Source organism: Molossus molossus, unplaced genomic scaffold, assembly GCF_014108415.1.
Source record: "Molossus molossus isolate mMolMol1 unplaced genomic scaffold, mMolMol1.p scaffold_m16_p_7, whole genome shotgun sequence".
Taxonomy (NCBI): Eukaryota; Metazoa; Chordata; class Mammalia; order Chiroptera; family Molossidae; genus Molossus; species Molossus molossus.
In genome coordinates, this window is record NW_023425401.1 from 100,617,381 (window position 1) to 100,629,085 (window position 11,705).

General features: G+C 46.2%; 1 protein-coding gene across 1 annotated transcript in view; it reads right to left on the minus strand.

The window, feature by feature from the left end:
• The window catches only part of ATP6V0A4 (ATPase H+ transporting V0 subunit a4), a 56,439-nt gene extending 48,304 nt beyond the window's left edge, over positions 1–8,135 (minus strand). Inside the window, exons 1-5 of the mRNA XM_036246594.1 lie at positions 8,025–8,135; positions 7,861–7,926; positions 2,594–2,726; positions 1,481–1,559; positions 1,132–1,226 (exon numbers count right to left, since the gene is read on the minus strand). Of these exons, the coding sequence (XP_036102487.1) occupies positions 1,132–1,226; positions 1,481–1,559; positions 2,594–2,710 (291 nt within the window). The 5' untranslated portion in view covers positions 2,711–2,726; positions 7,861–7,926; positions 8,025–8,135. The remainder of the gene's footprint in view (positions 1–1,131; positions 1,227–1,480; positions 1,560–2,593; positions 2,727–7,860; positions 7,927–8,024) is intronic.
• Between the last annotated feature and the right edge of the window lie 3,570 nt (positions 8,136–11,705).

Consider the following 11,705-nt stretch of genomic DNA (forward strand, 5'->3'; position numbering starts at 1 on the left):
CTCCTCTGAGGATTGAAAACTCTAGTTTTCTAAAAAAAATCCAGATAGGATCAACAGGGCCTTCCATGATCTGGCTCTGCCACCTTTTTGACATCTTCTTCCATCACACCACCCCTTCGGCCCCTCCACCCTCTGCGCCAGAAGCTCCCAGAGGGCTCGGCCATGTGTGGGTTCTCTCTCGGGTGCCCTGTGTTTACAGCAGGAACTCGGCGTGTACACAGGGAGTAGACCGAGAGGGCAGAGAAAGAGGGAGGGCCCCACCGCCACAGTGTCCATGGCAACCTCCTCACACTTGATCTCAGACGCCAAGAGTGAACTCAGTACATCCACGGCTTCCCACTAGATAGTGAGGAAACATCCCACATGATCCAGAAATTCCACTTCTGGATATTTATCCAAAGGAAACGAAATCACTACCTCAAAAAAATAGACCTGCATCCCCATGTTCATTGCAGCATTATTCACTGCAGCCAAGACGTGGGAACCCAAGTGTCCAGATGAGTGGAGAAAGGTGCTATACAGAGATACAAAGGAATATCACCCAACCATAAAAACATGGATGGACCTGGAGGGCATTACGCTGAGTGAGATCAGTCAGGCAGAGAAGGACAAGTACCATATGATCTCACTTCGATGTGAAATCGAAAATGCACAAACTGAACTCAGAGAACAGGGTGGTGGTTGTCAGAGGCAGAGGGTGAGGAGGGTGGGCAAAATGGGTGGAGGGGCTTGAAAGGCACGAACTTCCAGTTGTGAGACACCTAAGTCCTGGGGACGTAATCTACAGCACGGTGAGGGGAGGGGGGGTCTGCTGCGCCAACATCAGACCTGTTCAGTGGCACCAGCTGGGGAAGATTTCGGTGCCCATGAGAATCTTCTGCCCACAAAGGACACCATTCTCCAAAGTGGGTGAGCCTCCCCAGAGCTGCACTGGAGAGAAAGAGTCTCTCCTGCATCAGGAGCAGTGACTCTAAAACCGTTCAAAGGAATTTCTCCGGGGAAGTAACACTCACAAGTGGAAAGCCACATAACACCCTCCACGCCTTCAGACTGGGCGATGGGTTCGCGATGGGCTCTCTGAGCTCCCAGGGTGACGGGCGTCCTGACTGTCCTCAGCAGGAAAGAACCTACCTCCAGGGAAATCATTTCCCGCGGGACAGGGGTCGGTGGGGACTTCTCCAGCAAGTGAACCTCAATCTCATTTTTTATCTCGTCTTCCAGAAAACCTGAGCGAAGAAACCCCACAGAGAGCCCAAGGTGACTGCATATTCTCACATGGAAGACATGGGGTCAGGCAGGACAGGTGGCTTTCGTCCTGAATTGCCCCGGGGACCTGCCACAGCACCTGGATCCCATCTCTAACCTCCCCACCCTGCCTCCAGGGTCACCTTGAAATAGGGACCGGTTTGTGCATCAAGACCTGCACACCCGTTCCCTCCCCACCCGTTCAGAATCAGACGCAGGCAGAAAATGGGCTTACGGAGGATCCTCTCCATTGACTCACACCTTCTGACTTCATTCACGAATTTCCTTTGGAAGCTGTTCATGTTCACATTTAACTAGAGGGAGGGAAACACCACACGGCGCATGTTAGTAGCAACAGATGCCGTCATCCTTACTCCCTTTGGCTATGTTATCACATTGTTTTAACGCTGGAAAATGTCACTGAAACCGTCTTAGAAATAGATACACAAGATAGATATTACAGGCAAAACACACCTCGATGTTCCTGTACTCAGTCCCCCAAATACCTCTGCTCTGGCCTTCTTACCCTGCTAAGAGGGACAAAGTCCTCCTCACAGTTAAGGGTCCCTTCCTTCTAGCTGTATTTCTTATCCCACTGAGCCTTGAACTCAATGGAGTCATGAATACGACCCTGAAAAGTGCCCAGCTCCATGGGAAGCTTCACCGTCATCAACAAAAATTCTGTGTCTTTGGGCTGGTGACCCTCAGCTCAGCCCAATAAATGTTAGTGAGGAGGCGCATGACAGGTCCCGTGCGAGGAGCTAGGGACGCAAAGACCAAGAAGTGATCCTTCCATGCAGGAGCTTAGTTTTGACCTTGACCTTGGTGAGGAAGTCAAGAAGAGTAGACACCAATGTTCTAAACTGGATTCAAAACAGCCTGATGAGGATCTAAACTGCCTTTGGGAAATGACACCCCGACATCACACTCAAGGCAGTCGGTTGTCTTAGAATGTCACTCTAGAGAGACTGTAGACTCCAGGATACTTTGTCCTGAGACAGACAAGTCAGGGAGAAATCTCCTTGGAACAGGGTTTGGTAATCCACGTGCAATTGGATACAGCGAATCCTTTGAAGTTGCTACAACAGGAGATAAACTATGATGCATCTAACATGTAGTGATGGCTCTGGAGCTTCCAAACCTTCCTGTAGAGGAAATACATACGGAAAAGGGAAGGACTTCTTTGCCAGTCACCTGCCCCGTGTTATAGATAATCCTGAGCCGAGGACTAGAACCACAGAATTCCATCCCTTCCAGCTCAGGGCTCTCTTCCTGCCTTCTGCTCGCTACCGAGAAGCGATAGGAAAGAGTTGTCATTCCTCTGGCCTCCAAAGAATGCGGCACTTACATCTTTGAACTGAACCAACCCCAGCTCTCCAAGCTCAGCGACACAGCAGTAGGCAGCCTCCACCTGCAGAAACAGCTGTGACAGACACATCTCCTCGCTGCGAAACACTGAGGCCATCGTGACCTCGCTTGGTCTGCAGGAGGCAAAGACATATGAGAAAGAAAAATGTGGAAAAACCTTAGGATGCAAATTTTTGTTGTTGTGCAAAATTAAACCCAAGGGGGGGGGCGGGCAGAAGGGGATCCAACAGGAATCACTCTCGATTTAAAAAATAGCATTTGGGGTGGTGAACATACAATACAATGTACAGATGATGTATTCTGGAATTGGACACCTGAGACAATATAATTTTTTTTTTTTTTGCATGTATCTTCAGACAGAGTAGGAGGGAGAAAGTGGGGAAGAGAGAGAGAAACTTCGACGTGAGAGAGACACATCGAGGGGTTGCCATCCACACAACCCCAAGTGGGGTAGGGACAAACTGCAACCAAGGTATGTGCCCTTAGCGGGAATCGAACCTGGGTCTCTCTGGTCCGCAGGCCGATGCTCTAACCGCTGAGCCAAACCGGCCAGGGCAAAACCAATATAATTTTATTAACCAATGTCACCCCAACAAATTTAATAAAAAATTGTATATTACTGCCATTCATGACCCAAGATTTCCACAAGGAAGTTTCAGTAACATTGTATAACAATTATAATAAATGCATCTAACCTAGACATCCACCCACAGGGGAATGTTTAAACAGATACAACAGAGCGCTGTTAAATAAATAAATAAATAAATAAATAAATAAATAAATAAATAAATAAATAAATAAATAAATAAGAAAGAAACTTTTTAATCACACAAAAAACAAAAACAGAGCCCTGTGCAGTCAGTAGAAGGGAAACCAATCTGTATGTCCTCTATATGAACTCAGGATATTTATCTAGAATCCATTTCCATCCAAGACCCTCTCGACTGCCCTGCTGCTGCCAAACCAAATGGTTTTCCCCAAAGTCCAACCTTCGGGAAGAACTAGCTCACTTCCAGAGTGAACCCCTTTTCCTCACATCATTTTATAGCATGCAGAGTATCTGCTGTTTGCTAGACACGGGGCTTATCCCTCCCGCTCCGATCATTCCATCTTCCCGCAGGAAAACTTGAAATCCCTGGACCCCGCCAACAAAGGGCAGTGTGATCTGACCTCCCCTCCGGCTTCACTGCTCTGCACTCGGGACCTTTTCTGTGCCGCCCCTGGATTCAGACCCTCACCCCCTTCCTCCCCACCCTGTGTCCCCCGTCATTCCTCTCAACTCGCTGTAAGGAACCTCTTCTTCCATAAGCCTTTCTCGACCTCCACCAACACCGCCTGTGATCTAAGCCCCCTCTTACACGCCCCCAGAATACCCATCACCTACAGTTACTTGTGTACTGTCTGTACTGCCCACTAGCCAGAAAAATGCAGGAGGTCGGGAATTTGTATGTTTCTCACACAATCTCCAGTCTAGATCAACCATAAAGCAGGTGCTCAAAAAATGTTTCCCAATTTATCGGCTAGAAGCTAAATCTCCCCTCCCTCCAGAACGCAGAGTCTGCTCCCCTGTTTCTGCCTTTGACGCTGACATGAATCAGCCTGTCACACTGCCCCACAGAGAGAGAAGACGTTTGCTTCATGCTGACCGAAAGCACAGCTTCCTACCCGCTTCTTCCGAGCAGGTCCTGGCCTGGGGTGGCTGGAGCTGGCGGGGACCGCGGCTCTCCAGTGACAACCTTCGCCCGAGCCTGAGCGGGAGCCTTGGCTGCGGTGGCCCACTGGTGGGACCAGCCTGGCTGGAGACTCCACAGGTGGCCTCCCTGAGTGACGCCGCCCCTCCTGGTGCCTCTCCTTCCCAGGAGCCTGCAGCGCCCGGGGCAGCTCCTGTTGTATAAACACCGGCCTGGGTGAGGACAGACCTGCCCTGCAGGCCTGTTCAAATCCCCTCCTGGCCACCCTCCCCGACACCTGCGCCCTCCACTGACCAGGAAACAGTGACTGTCTTCACTAAGGAAAGTAAGCAGCCTCCCCCTCTGTGAGTGCAGGGTTTGGGAAGAGGGTGCTTGAGGCCTCGGAAGGGCCTGAGACAGGCCTCCAACGCATAGACTAATCACACCAAAGCCTCCTTTTCACAGTAACAATGAAGTAACATTAAAAAATAGTTTGGGAAAAGAAAAAAAAAAATCACTCAACATCCTGTCAACAATTATTTTCAAGAACACTTTACTGCCCGGCTGGTGTGGCTCAGTGGTTGAGCATCGACCCATGCACCAAGAGGTCGCTGGTTCGATTCCCCATCAGGGCACATGCCCAGGTTGTGGGCCAGATCCCCAGTGGGGGGCATGCAGGAGGCGGCCAGTTGACGTTCTCTCTCATCAATGTTTCTCTCTCTCTCTCCTTCTCCCTTCCTATCTCTCTCAAATCAAAAAAAGAAAAATAATTTTAAAAAACAAAACAAAACACTTTACTTTTGCCCTGGCCGGTTTTGCTCAGCGGTTAGAGCATCAGCCTGCAGACCAGAGAGTCCCGGGTTTGGTTCTTACTAAGCGCACGTACCTCAGTTGCAGTTTGTCCCCGGCCCTGGTTGGGGTTGTGTGGGTGGCAACCAGTCGATGTGTCTCTTTCTCATCAATGTTTCTCTCTCTCTTCCCTCCTTTCTCCCTTTCTCCCTCCCACTCTATCTGAAGATAAATGAAAAAAAAAAAAAAAGGTTCTAGGATAAGAATAAAAAAAAGGAATAAAAAAAACCCAACATGTTACTTTCAAAGGAGAATAGACCGACAAATACCCAATGGCTAAAGTTCAGCCTTCATGTGACCCAGGTAAAAGAGACAGGGCCGCCTGTGAGGGTACCCTTATTTTACTGAAGATTACTGCTGTCTTTCCCATTCATTCGGTGCAGGGGTGAAAAGCAGAGGAGTGAGCCAATCAGATGCATTTCTCTGGCCCAGGGATGGCTCTCTGAGGCCACCTGAGTTCACATTAACCAGCTTTGCAGAGCAATTTCTCCAGATGGGGTGGACAGATGCCCCACATGCAGCCACCTGGGGTACCTGTAAAACGTACCCCAGACTGAAGGGTGCTTTCTGGTTTTTGTGTGTGTGTGTGTGTTTTGTTTGTTTGTTTTTTAACCTTTTATTATGGAACAATTAAAGCATCTGCAAAAGTACAGGGAACAGCATAAGGAACCCCCATGTATAGGTCACTTAGCATCAATAATTGTTCAATTTTATCATCTATATGCTTCTACCTGCCCAGATTGTTTTAAAGCAGATCCTATACATCATATTATTTATTTCAAAATATTGTACTATGTATCTCTAAAAGATAAGAATTATTTTACTTATATATGTGCATACACACATGCAGTTGACTCTTGAACAACTCGGGGGTTGGGGTGCTGAACCATCACCCACTCCCTCTCTTCTCTTCCCCGCGCCCTGCAGCTGACAATCCGCATATAACTTTTGACTTCTCCAAACTTTACTGCTAATAGCCTACTGTTGACCTGAAGCCTTACCATAACAAAAACAGTCGATGAACACATATTTTCTATGTTATATGTATCCTACACTATATTCTTACAATAAAATAAGCCAGAGAAAAGAAAATGTTTTGTCTAACCACTATGCTATACACCTGAAACTAATACAAAATAATGTTGAATGTAAAAAGAAAATAAATATACTTCTGATTATATGAAAAAAAACCAACACAATAAATTGTTATTAACAAAATTACAAGGGAGGCCTTGGCCAGGTAACTCAGTGGGTTAGAACACTGTCTCAAAAATCCAAGGTTGCAGGTTCGAGCCCTGGTCAGGGCACATATAAGAATCAACCAATGAATGCATGAATAAGTGTATAACAAATCAATGGTTCTCTCTTTCTCTCTCTTTCCCTTCCTCTCCCTCTCTCAAATCAATAAATAAATATTTTAAACATTTAGTCCGGCTGGTGTGGCTCAGTGGTTGAGCATCGACCCATGCACCAAGAGGTCGCTGGTTTGATTCCTGGTCAGGGCACATGCCCAGGTTGTGGGTCTGATCCCCAGTGGGGGGCATGCAGGAGGCGGCCAGTCGATGTTCTCTCTCATCGATGTTTCTATCTCTCCCTCTCATTTCCTCTCTCTAAAATCAATAAAGGAAAAAAATTTTGTTTTTCATTTTAAACATTTAAAAGAAAATCATAAGGAAGAGAAAATACATTTACAGTACTGAACGCATTTATTGAAAAAGATCTGTATATAAATGGAGCCACATAGTTCAAACCCATGTTCTTCAAGGGTCTCTGTATATAAAATACCATGGCCACACCTAAAATTCCACAATTAACGCCTAATATCAAATATCCTGTCAGTGCTCAAAATTCCCAGCTTATCTAAGATCTGCCTTTTCAACGAGGCCCTGAGGTGATCCTTACATGTGATCACATTACAACCACTGTTTTGAGAACACAGTGAAAAATCGAACCTGAGCCCGGAGGCAGCAGGGGAGAGCAGGGTGTAGGCATTTGGGGACCAAGCAGCTCAGATGCAGGATTTTGAACCTGGAGCAGTGGAGGCCGGGTCTCTGAGGGAGCAGGTGGCCTGTAACCAGGCCCAGCAGGAAGAGTGCTGCTTGGCTTTCTTACAAAGCAGAGCCTGCCCTGGCTGGGTAGCTCCATTGGTTAGAGCATCATCTCCATACGCCAAGGTCAGAGCACATACAAGAATCAACCAGTGAATGCATAAATAAGTGGAACAACACATCGATGTCTCTCTCGCTCCCTCTCTCAAAAAAATAATCAACTAAAAAATAAACAAAGAGGCCCTGGCCAGTTTGGCTCAGTGCTCAGAGTGTCAGCCCATGGACCAATGAGTTACGGGTTCGATTCCAGTCAAGGGCATGTACCTTGGTTGTGGTTTGACCCCAGCCCTGGTGGTGCAGGAGGCAACCAGTCAATGTGTCTCTCTCACATCGATGTTTCTCTCCCTCTCTCTCTTTCTCCCTCCCTCCCACTCTATCTGAAGATAAATAGAAAAATATCCTCAATGCGGATTACAAAATAAATAAATAAACAAAGAAGAGGCCGAGCTTGTCAGCACTCCCCATTCCCAAAGGGCAGACCCACTCAAAAGTTCAGACTCAGCCCTGGCCGGTTTGGCTCAGCGGTTGGAGCGTCGGCCTGCTGACCAGAGAGTCCCGGGTTCGGTTCCCGCTAAGGGCACGTACCAAATTAAAAAAAAAAAAAAAAAGTTCAGACTCACCTGGGCAAAGTTCCAAAGACTGAACTCAGGATTCGAAGAGCAGAGCAGGAAGGTTAGGACTGGAACCTGAAGACGAAAACACACAATGTCGGATGAGCTCTGGAGGCAGGAGGAGCCCCTGCCCCAAGTCGTGCTGCTCGCTTCTTGCCCCTCCCCCTGCCCACCTCGCTTGCAGCTCTTCCCCGCAGCTGGGTTTGCTGTGTCTTCCCTCACTGGAGAGCAGCAGTTCTCAAATGTCCAGGTGCCCAGGAACCACTGAAGAATAGAGGAAAAAGTACATCTTGACAGTCGAGAGCAGAGTCCAGAGCCTAACTGCCTGAGTCAGGATCCCAGTTCTGCTATTTACCATGTGACCTTGGGGAAGCTACTTAACCACAGGGCCTCAGTGTCCTTATCTGCACAATATAACAGGATCTTAGGTCTCTGTTTAGAATGTGGAAGCATAAGGGAAGGTTATTTTAAAGTTTGCTTTTTTTCTCTCCTAATGCCCCAAGTACAAGGTGCACAGGGCCAGCACACTCCGGGGACCCTGGCGGGACTATGAATGAACACAGTCTCTCTGAAAGGCAATTTGGCAAGTCCTCTAATCCAGTAATTCCACTTGAGGAAGTTCATCCTAAGGAAAAAAAAACTGTTAAGAATGCAAACCAAAAAAGAACTCCAATAATGTCGATTGCAGCACTGTTTGTAGTATGTAATTGTAAACAACCTGAACTCTTCACTTGCTCAATATTTATTGAGAGTCTAGGCGCCTCTGGGTTCTGGGTTCTGAGGACAGGGCAGCAAATAACAACAAGGAGTCCCCTCTGGAAGCGCATGTCCACATGGAAGGAGACACTGCAGGTTATGAAAAGTGCAATCATAGACAGATAGGTTTAGAGAAATGGAAGCTACTTTAGACAAGTGGTCAAGGAAGGCCTCTCTCAGAGGTAGCATTTGAACTGAAGCTCAGAGGATAAAAATCAGCCAGTCTGGCAAAAAAGCAGCTTCGGGAAGGGTATTCCAGGTAGCAGGAACAGCAAAGCAAAAGCAGAAGAGTGACATCCTCATTTTAGTTCATATATCTATAGAGTATCTCCCATGTGCTGGACATTGTTCTTATGACTTCAGAATATATTTAGGGTCTTTACATGTATTAACCCATTTAAATTATATTTTTTCCCCACCTAATCCCTCCAGAATTTGAAAACTCGAGTAACTATTATAATTTTCATGGCAATATGTTTATTTGCACGAATCAAATAAAAGTCCAATTCCTTTATAACAAACACATAACATAAATTTCCTATTGTGGTTTAATTATCCAAGACTTTAACCAGAATGTCTTGTCTAAGAGAGACAAACCTAGACTTTGGGTGTCACCAAAAAACCTTGAGAAATAAAAATGGACTTTAAAGCCAGTAAGAGGGTCCGGCCAGTGTGGCTTAGTGGTTGAGCATCAACCCTCGCACCAAGAGTTAACTGGTTCAATTCCCGATCAGGGCACATGCCCAGGTTGTGGCCCAAATCCCCAGTGGGGGGCATGTAGGAGGTGGTCAATCGATGTTCTCTCTCATTGATGTTACTATCTCTCTCTCCCTCTCCCTTCTTCTCTCCCTAAAATCAATAAAGAAAATAATAATAATAATAAAGCCAATAAGAGGCCCCAGGAAAAATGGCTTGGTCACATGGTCCATGGCAGTCTTTCCAGGAATAGAATGAAGATTGTTTTCCTAAGAGGTAGCCAGGAAGGAACCTCAAGAACTTGAGGGATTCACCCAAGTCTACAGATTTTGCAGGCAAACATGATGGCAACTAAGTGGCTTGGTTCTTTGACCTGAGGGGCCAATTAAAGCTAAATCATGAGATTCCAGCAAAGCAAATTAAAAGAACCTATATAATCAATTGCTATTTGTATTATATTTATGCAAATGATCAGGAAATATTGCAACTGGACTTAATACAGTAAATAAATTGGTCTTAATGTATATCTTTAATAAAAATAAGGGTAATTTTAGGGGGTAAATTGTTTCAATAGACTCTGTAATACACAGTTGTGAATATTAGACTCTAATTCTATGAATTGTCTTCAAAATTTTACTTTTTACCTATAAACTGAACTGAATCCTGAATTTTTTTTGATTTTCTTAAATACTTTGCTACAACTCTCCAAACTAATGTTCCATTTTTCTCCCATCCTTGACTTGGAATTAGTCAGAACTAAAACATTATGTCCTTCCACCAGACCATTTGTCATAATTCTTGTCATTCTGGCTTTTGCCTCAATAACACTAAGATTTGTAACGCAGTTTGCCTCCATCCGGTTACAAGGCCTACTTGTACTCCAGAAACACCATCTTTAGACACCATTGCCATCTTCTTCTGTGTCCAAAACTCATCGTCCCTCTGACAAAGAGCAAGGATCTCTTGGCTCTTAAGGAAAACAAAAACTTCACCCCGCTTCAGCAGGAAGCAGCTACAGAAGAGACCCTGTGCCCTTTTTCTCTGAAAGAATTCAGAGCCAAGATCCTTGAGGGGGAGAGAGAATGTGCAAGCCAGTTAGACAGACATGAGCAGAGCAGGGACGATGGGCCAGCTACAGAAAGTCACCAATGCAGAAAGCCATAGGTGCCTAGCAAGGGGCAACTGTAGGCTGGGAACTTGCTCCCAGGGTGACCTTTCTTTCTCTAGCATATTGTTGGTCATGTGGTGTGGACTCCCTTACTTTCCTCCCTAGAGATAACAACATTTAGGCCTCAGTTGTATTTCAGCTCCAGGCCCAGAAAAGCAGCAAAACCAGACAAGCAGCACCATGGCTGACCTCAGGGCCAGCTGCTTTGAATAATGACTCCCTGCCCTGGAGATGACCAATCAGTGGCGATCTAGACCCGGAAAGGATACACCTGGAAAACTGCTGAATATTCTGTTGAAATCTTCCCCTGGGACCTCCCCTAAAATCTCCACCCTTGAAATCCTTGGGACAGAGGACCCAGTGCACTCTCTCCACCAGGAGCACTTCCAAACCTTCCCTTCCCCCTCCCCCTCTCCCCAGGCATCTCCATTACCTTCCTTACTCCCAAGCTCCAAAGGCCCATCTTTAGCTCTAAAACTTGTTTCCTAAGCCCATTTCTTCTACGAATTACTTCTACATCTGTGATTTTCCAAATAAATGTTCTCTTATAGTTTGAGTCTTGGCTCTGAATACTTTCCTAGCCAGAATTCAAGTCCCAAGGTTGTTAAACCCAGTCCGGTCTGACCCCACTGGCCTAACACCTGGTGCCATTTCCTACACCCCCAACAGGAACAGCAAAGCAAGAGCAGGAGAGCCACATCCTTGCTTTACCCAGACATCTATGGAATGTCTCCTGTGTTCTGGACATTGTTCTCATGACTTCAGAGTACATTTAAGGACTTCACATGTATTAACTCATTTAATATTTTCAACAACCATGTGAGGTTGGTGGTATTCTCATTCACATGTTACACATGAGAAAACAGAGGCACAAAGAGGCTAAGTGACTTGCCCAAGGTCACACAATCACCCACAACCGTCCATCTGACACCAGAGTCCTTGTTTACAACTACTGCAGGATACTGTCTCATGGTATGAAAAGCCAACCTGCTCAAGAAACAGAGAGGAGGCCAATGTGGCTAGGACAGGTGGGGGATGTAGTGTGAGGTGAGTCAGAGTAGGCAGGGCCAAGCCATGTGAGGTCCTGATGGGCCAGTAAGAAACTTGGATTTTACTCTAATCACACTGGGAAGCCCTTGCCAAATTTGAGGTAGAGAAGTGACATTACTTGACTCACATTTTTTTTAAAAAACTACTTTGATTTTTGCTTCTGGAAATTTGAAGTAGAAATACA